The sequence below is a fragment of the Drosophila teissieri genome, chromosome 2L (assembly GCF_016746235.2).
Source record: "Drosophila teissieri strain GT53w chromosome 2L, Prin_Dtei_1.1, whole genome shotgun sequence".
Lineage (NCBI taxonomy): Eukaryota > Metazoa > Arthropoda > Insecta > Diptera > Drosophilidae > Drosophila > Drosophila teissieri.
This window is the reverse complement of record NC_053029.1, coordinates 10,497,468-10,518,786: the sequence shown is the minus strand read 5'-3', so window position 1 is coordinate 10,518,786 and position 21,319 is coordinate 10,497,468. Positions and strand designations below refer to the sequence as shown.

At 40.9% G+C, this 21,319-nt stretch overlaps 1 protein-coding gene across 6 annotated transcripts in view; it reads right to left on the bottom strand.

Annotated features, from left to right (window-relative positions):
• Positions 1 to 21,319, bottom strand: part of LOC122626332 (acetylcholine receptor subunit alpha-type acr-16) — a 74,351-nt gene that overhangs the window by 5,216 nt on the left and 47,816 nt on the right. For 2 of the 6 annotated variants that reach the window (XM_043806544.1, XM_043806547.1), the window contains 6 exons: positions 17,606 to 17,650; positions 14,174 to 14,283; positions 7,365 to 7,545; positions 6,039 to 6,114; positions 5,462 to 5,656; positions 380 to 466 (listed from right to left, as the gene is read on the bottom strand). In XM_043806544.1, the coding sequence (XP_043662479.1) occupies positions 380 to 466; positions 5,462 to 5,656; positions 6,039 to 6,114; positions 7,365 to 7,545; positions 14,174 to 14,283; positions 17,606 to 17,650 (694 nt within the window). Of the gene's footprint in view, positions 1 to 379; positions 467 to 4,586; positions 4,674 to 5,461; positions 5,657 to 6,038; positions 6,115 to 7,364; positions 7,546 to 14,173; positions 14,284 to 17,605; positions 17,651 to 21,319 lie in introns of all 6 variants that reach the window. The other 4 variants (XM_043806548.1, XM_043806543.1, XM_043806545.1 and 1 more) reach the window with 4 other exon arrangements.

The window sequence follows — 21,319 nt, the reverse complement described above, 5'->3', positions numbered from 1 at the left end:
CTTTGTCACTTTAGAGTTGGATACTGTTTGACTTGGTTGGTTGGTTAGACTAATACTTTATTTAAGTTTAAATTCGGTTTGGTTTCTTTTTGGCTTTGGTTTGTTTGGGGATTATATATGCGAACAATTTAGCAATGTGTGTGAGTAATATAATCGTAATAGATATGTATATATATAGGTAACAACAATAACAATAATATTCATGAATATATATATGTAGTTACATATATATGTATATATACGGCTATATATACACATATATTTAGGCGTGTACGTGTAAATCATATTAAGTACTTTGTTAATTATTCTTTGGTTTTTGTTTTGACAAATTTGAATATATATTTGCATTTGGTAAGTATGTTTTAAATGCAATCGCTACCTAACAAGGGGATTGCATCAGATACTTGGGGCAATGTCTCAGCTACAAGGTTGAGAAACACTGTGAGCGATAGAAGAATTGTAACTCCTGAAACAAAAGAATTTCGTTTTTGTTTTGAAAAATACAATAACAACCACACAAAAACAAATGACACAATCAAAATGGAAATCAAAAAGCGTACGTTTATGTATGTTCCAGTGTATCTGTATCTGTGTTTTTCGTGTATTCGTAGGCATATCGAGGACTTTTGGATAGTTACACATGTACAATGTATGTGGGCTCAGTAGTGGGGTTCAGTAGTATATCATCATATATGTAGGTTCCGTGTCTTTGTATCTATCTGTTCGAGGTTCGAGGTTTGGGTTTTCGCAGCGCCTTTCGGGCCAAACAAATTGGAGATTGATTTTCTGGATTGGATTGGCTATTTAGAATTAGCATTTACTGGTTTCATTGATCTTGATCTCTGAATGGAGTGTGCTCGAGTGTGGATGAGTATATGCCTGAGTATGCTGCGAACTCAAAATGTGGAAAGGGGTCCAACGGAAACCGGGTCCTCAAGTGGGTGGGGAAGTGGGTTTCAAAATGTATATATATCTTATAAGCTGGGGGAGCTCTTTCAACGTTGACCCCAATGAGATGGTGTTGGCTTAAATCTCTGAAGTAATTCCCTCTTTTACGTCAGATACAACTGACAGAATGGGCACACAATGTGCACAACATCTCAAAGTATTAATTTTTTTGGGAGAAAAACAAAAATAAGTTCAACTTTTCAAGAGCTTAGTGGTTTTTAGGGGGCGGGGATGGTACCATCCTTCCAACTTTGACCCATTAGTACGGCAAAGGAGGGAGTGCAAAAACTTTGAAAGTAGCGCAAGTTTTTCTTGGCCTGCGAATATTTGTAAATTGAACTCGCAAGTCGACTCAAGGTGGCAAGATGGCTAGATGGCAAGATGGCACCCCCTTTACACTTGCGCTACGTGTTGCCAATTTGCCACGCCCACATGCGCGCCCCATTTAATTTGCTACGTGCCGCGGCGAAGGAGACGGCACGAGTGTGCAAGCGAGAGCAAAGACCATTATGAAGGGGGAAAACTCGCTCCTCGCATGCAAATCATTTTCCCAATGCCCCACGGCCGCTCTGCTCTTTGGAGGTTGGAAGGGTGGATACGGATTCGGTTTCGGTTTTTGGTTTTCGGTTTTTGGTTTTCGGAACGGAACGGTTTAATATATTGATACATGACATAATATGAACGCATGATGGGCTCGACATCATGAACGATACGATATTATGTGGAGTTGCAACTCTACCATCTGATCAAATGGATCTGCATAAATGCAAGTTCAAATGTTGCTTCGATTTTGGTTTCGTTTAGGGTTTATCGTTTAGCTGGAGATTCGTTTAGCGCTACGGTTCTATGTGGTTCCGGGGTTCGGTTTAGATGCCAGGAGTTTACGGGTTGCAAATGACTGGGTGTTTGCTTTTTAATATATAGATACATTTCCAGGTTGTTGAGCAAGAAGACTAGATTAGTTTGGTGTTTGTTAGTGGGCTGGTAGGTTGGGTGTTTGGTTGGCTGGTAGTTGGTAATTGGTAATTGGTAGCTGGTTGTTGGTTGTAGGTGTGAGAATTCGATTTGTTTCTTGCGAATAAGTGGGTGCAAGCTCAAATAGTTCTTGCCGAAACAAGATGGAGAGATATAGTAGCTATATGGTTATTGGCAAACTGGTATATATACTGAAGGAGCGAGAGCGAAATAGGGTTAAGACAGAGTGTGTTGAGAAGGTGTTAAGCTTCGGATTGCTTTCGATTCTAGCCTCATTTTGGTTTTATTGTTTTGGAGTTGCATGCTGCTGCGTTCGACAAAAGTTCTGGTTGTTCTTTTGGTGGTTGTTGGTGGTTCGGTGGTGTTCTTTCTTTGTGTTCTTGTGGTTCGGTGTACTTACGTCTGTTCAGCGTGTTGTCTATTTACAGTGTTCGGTTTTTTTTGTGGGTGATCGGTGTCGAAATATAGATATATAGGTATATAGTCATATGGTTAACATAGATGCTTAGTTTCGAGGGCAGCCCTGCACTGCCCCTAAGGCGTATTTGTACAGCTCTAGGGATACAAACTGATTGGTAAAGCTATACCTACCGCGATTCGATTCGTGTGCTCAGTGATTCGGCTTCTCTGGCCTATCTAGCTAGCTATTCCTCTCTACCAAGCCAAGTATCAATATGTTGCATCAACCTCTACGATGTCTGTGCTAAACACTAACTGGTACACGGTTAACGCATTAGGGAATCAGGGGAACGAGTCTACGTGGCAGCTTTCAGAGTTCTCTGGCGGTGGGTATTGCAATTGAATTTGAATTCGGGGGGCAGAAGGCCGTTGGGCTTGCCTTGGGTTGGACTTGGACTGACAGCAGCAACAGTGCCGGACATAAGTGTAAGTGCAGCTACAACTCTGACCCCCACTGCGGCTGCCTGCCCTCGAGCCCAATCACACTGCAATCCTTCCACCACTTTCACTCTTGTTTCATTTATGATGCTTGGATGATGTTTTTGTCTGGCCGGAGCAGGAAAAATATTTAACAAAAAATGGGAAACTGGTTAACTGGTTAACTCGGCTGTTGGGCTGTTTTGTATGTTGGTTAGTTGGCTAGTTGGTTTTCGTTTCTGGTTTGCTGTTTGCTGTTTGCTGTTTCCTTTTGGCTTTGGTTTTCCTTCAGCTATTTGTATATATAATTTTCTTTTTTTTGGTAGCGAAAAAAGGTGGTTCGTTGGATTTTTTAGAGTTTCTCATTTTAGATATTCGTGTATATATACAGTTGTGGCTAGATTTAAAATACATTTTCTTTAATTGCATTTCTGTCTACGTTTTTGATGCGGTTTTTGAAATGCTGCTATGCTTTCGGGTAAGGATGATTTTGGGGGGTCGGGAAATCGGGAAAGTGTGGGCGGAGGACTCGTCCCAGCGTGATGATGAGGCGAGGTCACACTAAAGACAAGCTTATTTACAGGATGATCGGGGGTTACTCGTTTTAACATTGGGTTTTTGGGGGTGGCAGGCTAAGAACTGAAGAGACCAACGAAACGATACGATCGAAACAAAGGGATCAGCTAAAGGCACACGTAGATAAGCAAACGAATCCAACAAACAATCGAACAAACAAAGCAACAAAGCAACAACAAAACGACATAATAACTCAGGAACCGATTATGTAGAACGGTTTTCGTTCCTTATTTTTTTCTTTTGGTTTTTTGGGCAAACACAGCAAAATCGAACCGAAAAACTCTCTTAATTGTATTTGTACTTGTAGCTGGGCTGTTGTTGTTGTGGCAGTAGTTGTGATTGTGGCTGTGATTCGAGTGCTGATGGGTGTTTGTCGTGTGTTCGTATACCAATTATGTCAGAGCTAACCGGAGTAGATATGAGTAGATATCAAAAAGTAAATGGCAAAAGACTTTACAAGACCATGAGCTGAGGTTAGTAGGAGAAGCGAGAGAAAAGCTTATGAAAGACGGAAAGAAAGTGTTCCTCGGGCTCGACTTGAGTACTTTACATGGCACATGGTACTTGGTACTTGGTACTTGGTACTTGGAAAGGTTCTGAGTTCAGTGTTGGCTGTGATTTCAGTGGTGTTCGGGGCTAACATATATAGTTCGTGTGGTGGCTAGTCTATCCGACATCCAGTGGCATAGGCTCGGTGGTGGCACTCGAGGTGAGGAGAGTCCCAGAGATTACAGAAAGATTAGGACAGATCTATGGCAAACATACGGAGAGTTAGGAGTTATTGATCATTCCTCATTCGTGTGGAGGTGTTCCGGATATCCGGTGTGTGGGTTTCCGGGCTTTCGAGTGTGTGTGAGGGTGTGAGGCAGAAAACAGTTATAGTTACAGTTACAGTTACAGTTACAGAAGTGTTGAAAGCTAAAGTTAATTGGTATTGGTATTTCGTATTCGTTTCTGATCGGTATCATTTGTTAGTATTCGTGAGAGGTTTTTGGTTTTTGGTTTTGGTTTTGGTTTTAGTTTTAGTTTCTTTTTCGTTTCTCAGTTCATTGCACTACTGTAGCAAAACTAATGATTAACTAAAAACAGCATTAGCACAGCACGACTCTCTGCTCGCCACTGGTAGTAAGTAGTGGTCGATAGCCCGACCGATCGCGATCGGTCCGTACTTTAAGCTATAGCTATAGCGTTTTAATATCGTGTGTGTGTACCTATAAGAGGAACAGCGTCCGACGTTGTCGGCATGGACTCGGCGACAAGGTTTAGAAATACTGTTAATGATAGTAGTATAGTTACGCCTGCAACAAGAGATACAATAAATATAAAACGCAATTTAAATCAAAGTCGAACGCAAAACACATCGGAAAACTGAAAGATTAAGTTTACGGAATAAGTTTTATCATTAGTAAGTATTTATCGAAAAATGAGAAGTACTCTTATACATTTTTACTCATCGGCTTTAGGTTTTAATTTAACTCCTTTATCGGGATGGGTTGTTCATGGAGTTTAAAAGGGGGTATTTATTTAATCTTTGCACGGGACAGCAGGGACTTTTAGTTCATTTTAAAAGCACAAGAAAAGTGTTTCCTTTTTCATATATTTTCTAGTACAAATACCATGAATAATAACTGTCGATTTTGATTCTATCAAGTTTTAAAAAAAGGAAACACTTGATTGATTTTTAAGAGTGTTTTTACTTTAGTTAAAAACTGAACAGAGAACATGCATAGACTGACTATCGTTGGAAGCAGCGTGGAATACGTAGATTTTAAGGGGTTTAGGTGTTTATCTTTATTCGATAATTAAATCCAGCTTAGCCTCATTTCGCTACCCTGGCTGCTTGACCTTGCTGCTTGACCTCAAGAAAACTCGTTAACCTGCCGGATATCCTAACTCTGTAACTAACACTGATACATCTATGCATTTGGGGGACTCGAACTGGTAATTTCGAAATGGGGTAATCACCGCTGAAAAACTCACAAGTTGAATATTACATTATTCAGTTCAGATTCAGGTTGGTACATACATATGTATGTACTGAGGTGGTTCTGTGTTTGGACTAACGCGACCCGGTTGGCATACTCACCCAGCGTCAGTTTCTCGCCCGAATCCGGCGGCAATGTGAAGCCCAGGAGGGCCATCGATGAGATTAGCACACATGGCACGATTAAATTGAAAAAATAATATAATGTACGGCGACGTATTTGTATAGTAAAGGTGATATCGACATATGGTTCTGGGCAGCAGGCGTAGACTATCGTATTCTTCTTTCCCGGCATGGCTGAACGATAAAATTGGATTAGTGAGCTTCGGGCAAGGATATCGTGGATCGAGACAAAGGCACAAACATGGATACACATACATATAGACACAAGGACACAGGTATGTACAACAGATTTTTACAGATTAGATCGTTTCAGGACTTCCGATCGAGATCGCAAAGATATGTACATACACTTAATCGTAAAACTAGTTCAATGAAATCAGAAGCTAAGCAAATCAAAATGGTCTATGAAGCAATTTTGGTTGGCAAGCAATGTGTGAAATAATACGAAATGCGATTTCTTTGCAATTGCGGATATGCTGGTAAGACATTTACAAATGACAACGATCGAACGAAATAACAGTTACAGAAATAAGCGTAATGAGGTTTGTTTACTAACCAAGCAAGTACCACTCGCCATTTGTTATGAAATCGGAAAGATCCCCTCCATCTTCGGAATTCAAAACCAAATCCAACTGATTTTCAAACAATATTTTGTATTGTTTTTTCATGGGTATTCACAGAGAATGGAAATCAATTTGCAATAGGCAAATTAATTTTTACATTTTTTTTTTTTGGAGGTTGGTCATTGAGTTTGAGTTTCAGTTTTTTGTATTTTTTTTTAATTGGAGAAAGAGAACATTTAAGAGTTTAGTTTGTGGTTGAATTTTGTTAAGAGTTTTTACAATAAGCCACATTGAAACAACATTTATGTACAGATATAGCATGTGTTCGAGGTGTACGAAAGAGAGAGAGATAGAGAGAGAGAGCGAGCAAAATATAGAATTTTTGATTCTTTTCATTTGTTTTGAGATTTGTTTGTAAATTCTTGTGGGTGCAAAATACGTGGTAAATAAAAGCGCTGCAAATCAAAGATGTTCTCAAAACATCCATTACTTTCGGTAAAAATACATATTTTTTTCTTTCTTTGTTGACTTTCATTAAGAGTCTTTACGTCGTCCAAAAATATTCGCCTGATGCTGATTAGTTTGGGCGTGGTTTTTTGCCTGCTACCATGCAAAATAGTTGAAACTTCAGAAGTTCTCTGCGGTGAAAGAATCTACCGTTTCCACACATGATTCCGTTTTGGAGGACTTTTCTAAGGAGTCAACCGCGTCTTTCCAACACTGTATTCGGCTGACCAGTGTTGAAAGCGGTTGCTTTTTGGGCTAAGCTTATTGTGGGCGTGTGGGCATAAAATATTCAATCATCTGAGTTGAATATTTCAGCCGACACACAGGACCTCTTACAGTTCAGTGTTGTTAACAACACTGCGATCTTTTGGTTTTGTAATTCGCAAAAACGCAAAGAATTGTTCGACATGAGATAAACTAGAAGATAGTTTTGGGTGGATAGAGATAGATAGACGGTGAGAGAAAGAGATAGAAGTTTGGAAAAGCATATAAACGAAATTACAAATCCGTCCTAAACCCTACATTTCAATTATCCTACGCTCTTTATATTTTCTTATTGCTTTGCCTACAGTCAACTCTCGGCTTGTTGGACTTCCCTCGCGCTTTCTCGTGCGTGAGTCTCGTGATTGGCAAAAGCGTGAGTTCGTGCTCGAGTTGGAATGTGTTGAAGTTCGTGTGTTCGTGTGGATAATGTGATGTGTTGCCTAGTGTAGCCAGCGTTCACTGTACTATTGGAACTACTTGCTGTTTTGGCTACTGTTTGCTGTATTTTGCTGTTTTGCTGTGTATTTTGTCGTATTTTGCCACTTTACCTGATTTCCATCGTAAGTCCAACTACCGAATTTCATTTCGCAATGTTGGTCATCAAATGGGAACCACGTGATGTCTATCTTGCATGTGCTCTTGAAGATACCAGGGGGCACGTACAGACAACTGCCGTTATGTTTGACCACAATGTTGGTGTGATACGTGCCATCGAATCCCTCATCCGCGCTAGATTATTGTACAATTTGTTTTAATGGATTATTGTCTCGATCGATTGCTTTGTTATCGCTTATCAGGTTAATAATCAGTTCGATTCATTGGTTATCCTCTGTTCTTTTGTATTGTTATTATTTAATTAGTTTTTATCGACTTTTGTTTGGTTATATGTGACTTGCGCTTTAGTTTGTCATTCTCTTGTTTCATAACTACTAAAAATGTTTTTTGTTTTTGGTTTTTTGTGGACTATGCTCTAGTTAACTAGAGCTGGGAGTTTGCGGGGGATATATCTATTCTGGGAATTCTTGGGAGATTTTCGGTGTGTGGGCTGTTGTTCTGGTTGTGTGTGGGTCTTAAAGTCTATGTGTTCTCTAAAACTCTACTGGGGGCAGACTTACATATGTACTTGTATGTTACTTAAAGCTAATCGGATTTACTTGGTTCTGTTTGGTGGGGTGTCCACTGTAATGGATCACAGACAGCGCTCGACGACCCCAGCGGAATTTCTATTGCCACATAACACTCGACGCAGGACCGGGAAATGGCAAAGGCAATCTGCGGCTGGCCGGATACAAATATCTTTGTAGCTATGTGTGTGTGTATCTTGTATCTTCGTATCTCTGTAGCCACTAACCAGTAGCCAGTAACCAGTAGCCAGTAACCACTAGCCAGTAACCAGTATCTAGTCAGTAGCAATATGCGCATATGCAAATGAACCTCAGCAGATACTCGAAAAATGTGGCAAAGCATGCTATAGATATAAACCCATCAGTGAATATACGTATATGTAGATACATATATATTTGCGTGCATTATGTATGAGTATCTCTTGACTTTGCTGCTGCCCGCGAAAGCTGCAATAAAATGCAATTACTGCTCTGATTTCGACTGGAGTGCCGAGAATGTTGCGTAAACATTTTGTGGACAATTTTGTTTTGCATTTTTCGGTCACCGCAAAGAGGCAATGACATCGGGGCATCATGTTGTCCCCCAAATGGGAGATGGGTTGGGTTATAGTACGTATGATGTACGTAGTACGTACTTTGTGGGTGGGTGGGTTGGTTACTTTGAGGGCGTGTTGGGGCGTATTGGGGCGTGTTTCCCGTGGTAATGAGGCTTACATGCAAATGCTGTAGCATTTAAGCGGTATTTGTGCGCTGATTAGCGACTGGTCAAGCAGAAAACCGAAGCGCAGATGTGGTCCACTCGGGCTTAAGAGCTTGCGGCTTGGGTGGCTCTTCAACTGGACCGAGAATTGATAGCTGTGTGTATGCAAGTCACACATAATTCATATGACAGCCAGGTGGGGAGCATTACGACCAAGCAAAACTTGTTAAAACCGAAGGTGCTGCAACATATTTCAATTTCAATTTGCACACCTAATTGGCACGTCAATCCTTTTCGGGCATCGCAACCTTCATCACTTGGCCCGCATTTAAAATTATTTTAATTTCAAAAGTGAAAAATTGGCTTGCTTCTTTTCGCTTTCCGTGCTCTTTCGTTTTCTGCGCCTTATTAATATTGACGTGGCTTTCGACTGGGATTCGGTTTTTGGGCCACGGATCAGTGTCAGTTTTCAGTTCTCAGTTCGCAATTTTCAGTTTTTCTTTTTGGTTTGCGGCTTAATACCAACTTCTGATGCTTTGAAAAATATCAAGATAATGTTGCAATTAGAGTGAAAGCTTTTGGCATTGATGGTTAAAGGAACGGCATCTCAATTAATCAGCCGTGAATGGAATCGCAATCCGCGCTCGAAATCAGCATAAGTAAAAAAAGAAGGAGCTGTAGTCGATTGATTTGCTTAATAATGAGGCAGAACCAAATCCTCGCCGGCGTGGCAACTTTTTGTGTATCCATATCCGTGTCTGTGAATGCCTTGCCACAGCTATTGATCTAAATGATGGCCGCACATTAGCAGCGCTGGCGACGCATACAAATTAGGTCCAAATGTGAGTTGGCTTTGTGAGGGTTTGGGAGGGGAGGGAATTAATAAATTAAACGCAGTGAAGGTCTGTCGGAGCCATGTTGGCAGAAATCCTTTGCAAACTGCGGGCAAATGCTTCTATCGCTCGACGGGCCACGAATCCTGGACGAAGTCCTGGCAAGTTCATTAGCAAACAAAGTTGACAGCCGCAGCACCGACTCCATCTACTGATTTCCCCTGACTATCCCAGCAGCCAGCTAATCAATATGATTTTTATTTCCAGCCTCGTCCTTTGTCTTGGCCTCTGGTCGGTCCTGCCAAACGGATTCGATGCGATGCCCATTTTTCCGGCGAAATCAACGCCGGATGCTGCGTGCCATGGAAATTAAACCTGCAGCTGGGCGTACGTGTTCTGATTCATTGTTTCCCGTCGGGCTCTTCTTTTGTTTCCCTTCCCTTCTTTTTTTGCGCCCCGGCTCTCGGGTGACATGTAAATTCCATTTCGCAGCCCGGGAAACGGGGAATACGAGTAATACACGCCCCGTGCGTCAATCAAGCGTAAACCGTGTGTGTGTGTGTGACCACCGGACCCTACTGTGCTCCGCCATTAGGTTAAATAAGCTGGGTGCTGCAGTGGCAAGTATAAATTGCAATTAGTTCTGCAAATGCCACGAGCTGACACTCCGCCAGGTGCATTTATAGCCGGCCCAAAGTCTCCGCAGCAGTTTGTCTTCATTTGAGCCAAGTTTGGAGCCGTACTAAATGCGTGTATGGTTCAGCTTTTTGCGACATTCACTTCGCAGTTCGCAGCTGTAGAGTTTTTGTGCTTTTGGGGCTTGTGGCATTTAAGTTGTTTTTAGTCACGGGGATGTGGCAACAAATTTTGACGTTCAAGTTATGGCTTAAAATGTTTAAGCTCCCCCTGGCTGGACACGAATTTGTGTGGCTCTCTCTATGAATTTTTTTGTGCACCAAAAACGGATTCACTGCAATCGCATTGGGCAAACGCGGCAGGGAAAACCTGGCCAAAAAAAAAAGAATATGAAAATGTCATAATGAAGTTTTTGCTCACGAGCACGGGCAACTGGTGGAGATGGAAAGCGTTTTTTGCCCCCGGCCTGAATGCATTTCGTGTATGGGATATATCTGGCAGATAATTCCGTGGGTAAGGAAAAACGCTGAATGCGATATAAATCTAGAGAAATGGAGTTATTCCTTTGCAGTCATTTGTCCCAGCACAAAGTAGCACCGCAATCATCATTCGCAGCCACAGCTGCCACTTCATTAGGTGTCCCCCCCTGCATTTGTGGTCCGAGATGTTTGGGGTTTCTGGCGGGGATCGGGTGCATGCAGTCGGTTTGGGTATTGGAACTTGGAGCGTGGGGCTTACGCTGGTACTTAGGCTAACTTACGCAGACTTAATGGGTATGCCGCATGATTCCTCGACGCCTGTCTGTTAACACACATCGATGCACACGCACACACACAGACGGCAAAAGATATATGTATATATATATGTAAATATTTGGTTATAGATATGGGCATATAGGTGGGTAGTTAGACGATTAAACATAAAGATATAAAGTTATGGTTATGGGTTAGTATACAGCAATAGCTGGGCTGGGTATATAGAGATGATTATAATTGGACACCGAACAAGAACCGGGAAACATGAGCTCATTATCATTTATTGTTGTTTAGGAACATACACAAGTGAACAAATAGCTAAGATGAACGATATATAGCACACCGATAACAATTGATTACTTTGTTGATTGCAGTCCACACGCACACTCGCACACCGCCACAGCTGAACACACACACACACACGCTCGCTGAAGCGGACATTTTAAAAGCCAACCGAATGGGAAATGGGAAATGGAAAATGGGCAATGGAAAATGGAAAATTGCGAAATGAGAAATGAAAGGGCAATTATTCAAGGCACGGCAATGAGTGATGCGGGCATCTAACACTCGTTAGGAGACCAAAAACATTTGTAATTTGAACTCCCTTCGCCAATTGTTGTGGCAATGTTTTTGCATCGGCTTACGGGGCGTATGATGAATGCGTGATTGTAGAAATAGTAATCGGAATGGTGGGAATCCAGCGATGTTATGCTCAAATATACACGCACACACTCACACTTCTAGACTAACTAAATGGACATATAGACTAACATTTAGTGAAAGCGATTGAACATTAATTTGTTAGATTGGCTTTCTTTTAGGTATTTGCTTTTAGGATTATAAAACACACGGATGCGCCTTCCAGAATATTAGACTTTCTAAAAAAGTGTAGAAAAAATCTTTGATAAAAGCCTTGAACTTATAAAAGCTGCTTAAAATCGGAAAAGTTTTAGACACGTCTTATTTTATGCCAAATGAAAAATGTACTCCTTCTGCGGACTGAGGGGCAAAATAATCTACAAATTTAATTAAGTTATGAATTATTTGATTAGAAATGTGCAATATAGTTTATTAAACTGGAAGGTGCACCCGAATCTCGGTCAGCCGAGAGCTTTTAGTTTAAAGTAATGCTTTCTGGATATGCCATGATTTTTGTTAGTTTAAAATGCTGAGATGACACGATAGATATAGATATATAGTACGAGTATATTGTGGTGGAGATATCTGTTGGTGCTTGGGTTTAATATTAACTTGATGGGTTTGCTTAGCTAGCCTAGCTAAGTTTTCGAGTTAGGAGCGTGGAATTAGCTTTAGCTTAAATGTATATTAATATAGGATGGACTCTCTATTTAGATACTTTTAACATTTAATTTAATTGTGTTGCTTGTGATGTCTTTCGTGTATATGTGTGTGTGTTTATGGAATGCGGGTGGTGGGTTGGTTAGTTGGTGGGTGGTTTTGGGTGGTGGCAGCCGGTGTCCAGACAAAGTGAAGGTTGTTTTGGTCACCTGGCTGGAACGCAGCTGTTTTAGTTGTGGGATGAGGTGGGGATTTAGGTTGAATATATATTTTGCATTTGGTTTTATTTTTATGCGGCTTTATTTAGTCTTTTGTTTAGTAAGAGGGATTTGATTTCTCATGCACAATACTTGAAAATCTATTTTGCCTTTTTTTTTTTTGTGATGGTCTGGATGGTTTCTTGTTTTGTTTTTTGCAAGCTACGTATGAGTATGACAAAAAACATTTTCGTTCCATTTTGCAGTTTTAAATATTGCTTTACGGTATTCGTTTGTCGGCCAAATAAATTCAAGTACTGAACGTCTAACCAGAAATATTACACCAGCATATTGTTGAACAATCTCTGAGGAGGTTATTGTCTTTCGGAAATGGAGCGACAGGACTTTGACTTGAGCTCGAGTTAAGTTGGAGTTAAGAAGGTGTGAGTCCTTGACTGGAAAGCAGACCACAGACCGCTGTCCTCGATTCCTCGAGGAATTTGAGCCGTGCTGTTTCGAACAAAATACTTGCGCAACATTCTGGTTAAACAAAGTTAATGTTAAAGTTTAAAGTTTAGTTGTTTGGAGTTTAGTCTGGGCGATTATTTAGCTTGTTCTGCGGTTACTTCGCATTTGGTTTAGTTCGCTTTTATGGCTTGATGTTTGGTTTAGTTAATGCTGGATAATTCAGGCATTTCATGTGTTATACAACGTTCGGTTAGCATTACGAATCCAATTACAATGTGAGGCCCACATCAACGGCAAGCTGACAATGTACAGTCCCACTAGACAACCACTGCGTGTAAACTACTCTTATTGAAGTAAACAAATGGAAATTATTCTGGTTTTCTTTTCTTTTTTTTTTGTTTTTTTTCCTTATTTTGTAGTTAAGTCACTTTTCGAAACGTAAACATTGAAAGCAAATCATAAGTGGATAACATCGAAACACAAATATCATAATTATACGGGTGGGAAAAGTCGATTTAGCCACCGAATCAAAAACACAATTTCATGTTTGATTTGCGGCTTAGTTCGATTTTCGTATTTGCCTTTTTTTCTTTTTGTTTTTAATACTGTTCTATTACTGTTTACATATAGACACACAAACAATAGCGAGTGGGTTATAATGCGATAATAATAATAGTTATATAATTATGAGCGTGGACATGGGGTCGTACATACATATGTAACTAAAGTGTATGCAAACATATTAAATATGCTGGGGATTATTGTTTGCAATTCGAAAACCAACTCAAATCGAACCATACAAACCATATTATAAACTGAATCAACAAAAACTTCACCGGCTTTGTTGCAAGTACAGTTCTCAGCTGGAGTTTGCATCTCCATCTGGAAACAAATATGCAACAAATCCTTCAAGTTACCGAATGTTACTAATGGTAAGCTAGTAATCTATGGAAATCCAACTAAAGTGCAACTACGTAATACGTACATACTAAGTATAACTATATAACTATAGCTATAACCGAACGCAAAACGAAACAATAACATAATGTTTTCTGGGGACTTCATCTCCGGTGGTTGTGGGTTTTACTTTGGTCAGCCTAACTTACCATTGTTTGAGTATTACAGTGATTGGATTATAAGTATTTGGGGCTATACGATCCTATGCCTAGACTTAAGAGTGCTCTATGTAGCTGGTTATAGTATGTATTGCGCAAACACTTTTATACTGATTCTCAGATTCTCAGATTCTGATTAGTTTCTTTGGTTCATCGTGGGCTGCGATAGCCTTTCTATTCGGTTACGGGTTCATCGAGTCCGGCCGGAGTGGTGGACACAGATCACTTACCTGTTGTACATGAGCACGTCGGGTTTCCACAGCTTGTTGGGCGTGATTCGCAGATCCTTGACCCCGCCGTATTCCGTTTCATTCCAGCGCAGATTGTAGTCGTTCCACTCCTGCGTTGACAGGTTTTTTTATTAGTTTTAATATTGATTGCTCGGTTCTCAAGTGGTTTCAATATACACATATGTATTTTGCTATCAAATAAAACGTCTAAAAATTCAAACGAAAAATGCGACGTGATGTTTGGAAAAGAAAACGGATATCTCTGGCTATGTTCATTTTGGGCATTTGGGTATAGAATGAAAAGTAAGTTGGAGGCAAAGCAAGGACTCCGAAATGAAATGAAATGAAATCTACTCAACTGCTGAGCACATGCACATATGCACATACACATACACACATGCAACTACTACTACTACTACTACCACTACCACTCACGCACTACGACTGGGCTAAGACTAAGAGATGGCCGACTCTGCTAACTGATTGGCAAGCTGTTGCTCGAGAGCATGCCAACGCACACACACACTCGCACACCGTCACGTACGCATACTAATACACAGTTGCTGCACTCTACAACAATGTGCAACTTGCAACAAATTTCTGGCTAAGTCAACCCCCCCGCACCGCACTGCCACCCGTCGACGGAACCGCACATGAGACAAGTTTTATCAACGTTCCTCGTTTGCTCTTTTCTGATCCCGTTCATGGATGCACAGCGAAAAAAAAAGGAGTGGCAAATTTGGTTAAAAATATAAAAGTATTATAGTTTTATAGCTTTCAAAGCTATAAAAGAAATTTGTGACACCAATATTTATAAATTAATGATATACCTTCTTTATATACTTCTCATACTTTTTCCTTGTGTATTCAAACAGTTGTTCAGTGCTTTGTGTCACTCTGCGGTTGCTGCAACGCGATTCTGTCCCGCGTCCTGCGTCCTGCGTCCTGCGACTCTTCCCCCTTGCCCCCCTTCACCGCTCGTTGCGTTTTGTGGCTTTCCTACAAGTGGTTCATGTTCGTGTCATAAAAGCGGCAAAGTTTCCCCTCTACTAAGTTTCGCCTTTGCCGTGGCTTCATGTTGCCTCTATTGCTGTTGCTGCCGCTGTTATGTTTATAATTTAACACATTTGTGGCATTTTTAGAGCAAGCAATTGTCCTCGACGACCCCTTTGGACCACCGCCATCTCTGTGCGGTTAAAAGCAAGAAAGCTAAAAAGTAGAAAAGCAGAAAAGTAGAAAAACAGAAAAGCAGCACAACACACAGTACCCCCGTTTTTAAATCACAAAAATTTAATTAAATGCCACGACTCCGTGCCGCATTAAATTGTAACAGTGCTGCCTACGTATCTACTATCTGCATTTGCTTTAAAACTGTTTCAGCTTTATTGTGTGCGGTTTTTATGGCAGCTGTAAAAACAGATGCCATTGCCATCGCAGGCGGAAAGGTGGAAAGGATGCTGCTCCGTGCTCCTAAAAACATTTCACCACTTTGTGCGCCGGCGGAAGGACACGGATTTTGATGTGAGTGTGGCAATTATTTTGCGAAATAGTTACCGCGAAGCTCACATTCACATTCTCACATTCAGTGATGCGTGGCTAAACGCTGGGTTCTAAATCCAATCCTCTTATGGCCAACTTTAGTTTGAAATTAACTATTACCATTTGGTTGAATTATACACACTGTCATTACATATGTTTGAACAAAACTTAATGTACAGAAAATCTGTATTTTTTATAAAGTTTTTATAATATACTTTAAGTCCAAATTGATTGCTTCAGAACGTGAATGTCTTTGAAAGCAAAATAATTGTGCACGTAGTAAACCATATCTATATGAAGCAATTTAAGTTTAGTGTTTGATAGTCATCGATTTTGCTGGCCATTTTCTGGTCGCGCTTTATTCCCGTTGGCCTTTGCGTTCATTTGCCGCTTTTAATTGGTATTTGACGGCATAATTGGGCCGTCGAGCAGAACAACAATCGGTTGACTGGCATTATCGACAGCTGGAAGGACGAAGGACTGGCATTTGGAATTCCAGCTGCTGCTTGTCTGCGGTTGTGAGTGGCGAATCGACACACATTCGAACATGACCACTCAAATGGCTAGTACCAAACAGTTTATAAACGCCTCGATTCGACCATGCATCAATCATAAATACTGAAATTGCAGCCGATTGCAGCAGGCGAGAGATGCGGCATTTCATGTGTGTGTTGTGTTTGATTGCAATTGCGAAATTACTACAATTTCTGGACGCCATGCCGGTGTGTATTCGGTCACTGAAAACGACGACTTCACGTGCTAAATAAATAATTTAATTAATTTCGTCAATTGACAGGACTGGATGGCTCTAACCGGAAATGAAAGGAAAAGTGCGAAAAAATAGCGGAAATACCCCGCTCCATTTCCGCAGGCATATATCACCTTTTTTTTACGCTCACACACGAGATAAGCACTCACACAAAGGTAAATGCAGAGGCATGCAGGACGAACCAACACAGATACAGAAAGGACTCATTACAGGATGCGATCTCCTGGCATGCAGATGTGTGTGTGTGTGTGTGTGGGGTATGTGTGTACTTTTTGTGCCGGGTTAGGTTTTGTTTAGAGTTATGTTTTTCTGGTCGATTCGGTTTATGTGTTTGATTTTTAGTTGCTCTTAGTAGAAAAGAAACTAAAGCCAACTCGCATGGAGTTCTAAATAAAAATGTCAAAAAAGGATTTATTCGCAGCAGAAAAAAACTAGTTGCCTTTGCAGATCTCTAGGTAGAAAAGTTATAAATTCAAAGAGAATAAAAGGAAATATCGGAAATCAAGGTATCTTTCTCTTTTATATATATTTAGCTGTGTCTGTGAGTATGTGGGTTTTGTATTTAAATAAGCGATTTAATGCAGTATTTTAGCTTGGATTTAATGGTACTTATTTAAGTGATGATGTTTAAATAATTTAACGCACACACGTACTAAGCCAACACAATCTCAACGAGAGATAGAGGGAAGTAGAGAGAAAGAGAGATTCGGATAAATAGTCCGTACATTAAGCGTTTTTTACAACAGAGCTTTGGGTAGCAGGTTTTCAGATGAATCTTTCAACGAGGAACAAACGAGAACTCGATTAACTCTTAGCACCGTGTGTGCTTAAATTATAATCAGGACAGACTCTATCTGGCTCGAGTCCAGCATACAGCAATACCAACTAGAAGGATACGCATTCAGCAGATTGAATATGATTATGTAAAATATATAGATATAGTATATATATATGCTTTCTGCTGGACGGAGTCAGAAAGAGTCCTTGATGCTCGATTTATGGTTAAGTAAGTAGGTTTAAAGCGAATACACATTATTTAAAATACGATTTAGGCTATAGGTAAGTATTTAAATTCGGGATTTAGGTTTTATGATTTATGATGGCGAGTTTTAGTTGAGACTTACCAACGAAAGCCAAAGATTCGTTATGAGAAGCTGATTCTTCTCGTCCTACAAACGCATTTGGAACGAATTTTGGTTGGTTTTGTTGTTAACGCCAAGAAAACAAAAGTGAATCAAATCAAGTTCAACGCAAGAGAAACAACAATAGTAAGTAAGACGCAAGGAAAGCCAAAAAGTTAATTTAAGTCAAAAGTTTAAAAAGAGCAGAGCATGGTAAAAGAAAGTTTTGGTTTATACATTTGTTTTATGAGTTTTATAAGAAGGTTTGTTCTTCTTTTTGAGCTTTTTTCGTTCTAGGTTTTCTTTTATTTATAGCATCTGTTTTTATGACGTTTATGAATACGATTTTTTGATGTTTTTTTTTTAGTTTAATCTCTCCACTAGCTCTGCACGCGATGAAGTGTGACTTTAATCTGCAGTAGTTTGCGTAAATTTGACTTGGGGTTTAAGTTTTAATTGAAGCACATTCATCCTTCTCCTCGGTGCTGTTACAATTTACTCTTCTCAATCTCCCATCATCACTCAATTTGCACCGAATCGCAGTGAAAGAACCAAATGGAATGCTATCAAAAACTTTGTTGGCCCAGAGCCGCTTTGAGCCGCTCGCCTTGAAGCCTAATCTCAATCTCAATCCGAATGCGAATCCGAATCCGAATCTCTGCCCCATACAAATTTAATCTGCTGGTCGGTCGGCCTTCAGATCCTTTGTTCATTGCGGCAATTTACTTTGAAAATTCCGCCTTCCTGGGCGGAATATCTATGTGTATGTATATACCACCTATACATTTCCATTCAGCCAGTGTGGGCTTGGCAATAAAAACTTTGAACTAGGTATCAAAACCCATTTATCTTTATACAAAATTTTAATTAAAGATATTTCATGCTGGCGCATTGTCAGTCACTGGACCGCCAACTATCCAAACAGTCTAGTCCAATCCCAACGGAAGAGAATGGCGATGGATTCAAGGCGTTCTTTCGTCCTTTTGTCCTTTCGTCCTTTCTACCGATGCCGATGCCGTTTGAAATGCAGATGAACAGCTCAACGAATCCGGCAGATCTGCATGTGAAAGCCCCTCGAAGGTGACTGTCATTAATAACTTGCTGGGTTAAACAACGAAAATGGTTACAAGTCCACAGCCACAAAAAAAATTGTAGGAAACAACAGCCAAAAAAAGGTGGAAAACCCAAAAAAAAAAAAGGATGCGACTGAGTTTGGTAGCAGCTGCAGTAACGACTTGGGCCATTAAAAAATACACCAGTTTTGTGATGGAAGGGGAAACTTAATGATATGCAGGAAGTGGGGGAAGGGGGAGGAAGGGGAGCACAGCCGCATCCTTGGACATGAGTTTGCTCTGGTGACCTGGATGATTTCTGAATCGCGAAAGAGCTCCCCACGCGGCGGTTGGCGTTTTCGTTTAAGCCAATATGCAGGCACTTCCTCCTCACGTCAAATGCCACAACATTTGAATATGTGAGCACATGTGAGTAAGGATATGGATATGAGTAAGGGTATGGGTATGAGTATGAGTTGAATTTGTGCCGTTGACACCTTATAAAAATGGCGGTTTTGTGCAAATTTCATGTTTATGACAACCGGAATGCGAGGAGTCGACGAGTCGAGGGGACATAAACGTCGGGATGTTAGCCCCTGACATTGACGCATACTAATGACACTTTGGTGGCAAACTTAAAGCCCCATTTGCAGCAGACTCCACATCTGCATTAAGCATTAAGCATTAAGCGTTCGCTTTCCCCACACTCACACACACACCCACACCAACACACACAGATACTCCAGCATTTACGTGGCTGCATAAGCTTATAGATTTATTTTGCATTAACGTGCCAAATTGTTTTTAAATGAGTTTCTAATGAGCCAACAATTGCCGTTGTCGTCTGTAGTAACAACAAGCCAGATTTCAGATTTTCAAACTCTGGGCACGGGCACTCGATTCGGGGATCCCCAGGATCCATTCCAGGAATCTCCTTCCCGTTTTAGTAGTCGCACTCCTCCCGTGATGAATGAATGTTTTTCTCAAACTTTGTTGCTGTTTCACTGTTTGCCTTTACAAATGGGTTATGCACATGAGCCAAAAACGAGAGTAGACTAACACCAAACGGGGCATCAAGGACGAAGTTTGTTGGCCTTCGCAGCACTCAAAGTCCTTAAGTGTGAGTGTGTGTGTGTGCATATCTGTGTGTTGTTCGAGGCGAGACAAATGAGTGGGTGATAAGTGAACGAGGCAGTTTGTACAACGCAGCCAAATGACTTTGTCGAACTCCGGCTTATACTCGCGGGCCACAATTTGGGCGAAAGTATGTTTATAATGGATTCCAGGCGTGCTTGCGAAGTATCAATGGATGACGCTAATAGATTCGACACCAGCTTAACTTTTCATCTTTGCCCTCCAGAGCCAAAGTCGTTGAGACTGTGCTCATAATGGCTAGATTACATCAAATATTTTCAGTTCAGAGTTCAGTTGTGCACACTAAAGGATTTAGCTAAGTTCTTCAAATAATGAGTTTTCGATATGGTCTATAACTAAAGCAACAGTTTAATTGCCCTTGTCCTTTGCTTTTAATTTCCCAATCAAATCTCAGAGCTAAACAATCTGTTTATCTCATTGGAACTTGAAATCTATTGTTAAGCTAAAACAATTACCAACCAGTTGGAATGGCATTTTATGGTTTCTTAACGAGGCGAACTTTGAAGTCCAATCGTTAACTTAATCTTCATTACTTTTTCCTAGCTATTAACTGAATATTTCCATTACAGATACCGGATACTTGGTAAAAAAAAAGAGGAACTTTCCACACAGATTGCCGAATAATGTGCACTACACTTCGATTCCTGGCTTTTGGCTTGAGCGCCACACCCAGAACAACAGATTAAACACCATAAAAGCTGGTTCGCTTCACACCCTCGAAAATGTGCAGTTTTTTAGATGTTGGGGAGGGCGTTAGAGTGGGTGGCCTTTGGCCATTTCCTTTGACACATATTTCTAAAGCTCCAGTCATTTGGGGGGCTTTGTGGTGGCTGCAACCTGGCAAGTCATTAGACGAGAGGCTACATCCACTGGAAGTGGGGCTGTGCTGCTGTGGTGCCTTTGGTGTTAGCCGAAAAATGCTAATGACTTTATTTTTCTTAACTTGGATGCTGATGGGCGCCCGGCGCAACCACAATGTGCATTTTAATGTCGTGCCCGAGGAGCCTTCGACCTGACCTTTCGTCCTGTGCCGCCAGCTCAGTGGCATTCGGTTGCAACTGGCTGCCATGACGGGCCATCATCATCAGCATCATCAGTATCATCATCATCATTCTCATCACCAGCTAGATGGCAATCAGCAGGACGAAGGAAGGAGTAACCTTTGGTTAGCCACGACTACGTGGTGACCTCAAGATGCTTGGCGGCAATTGCGAAACTTTGCCCATTGTCACTTTTGCCCGTAATCCCCAACATCGAAAGGGAGGAACATTTTCAAAGGACATTCATTATTGGTAGCTGCAATTTGAGTAATTGCGCAAACTGTGACCAGAGGAGCCGCTGAAAATGTCAGGGCTGGCGAATTCATAAATCTCCATTCGGATCGATTTATAATTTATGCCACTGAAAATCAAAGCGTTGCGGTTTCAATTCCCTTTCATTTGATCCCCTCCCCCGCCCCTCTATCCATCTCTCCAACTGTCCAACTGTCCGAATGGCGAGTGCATAAATC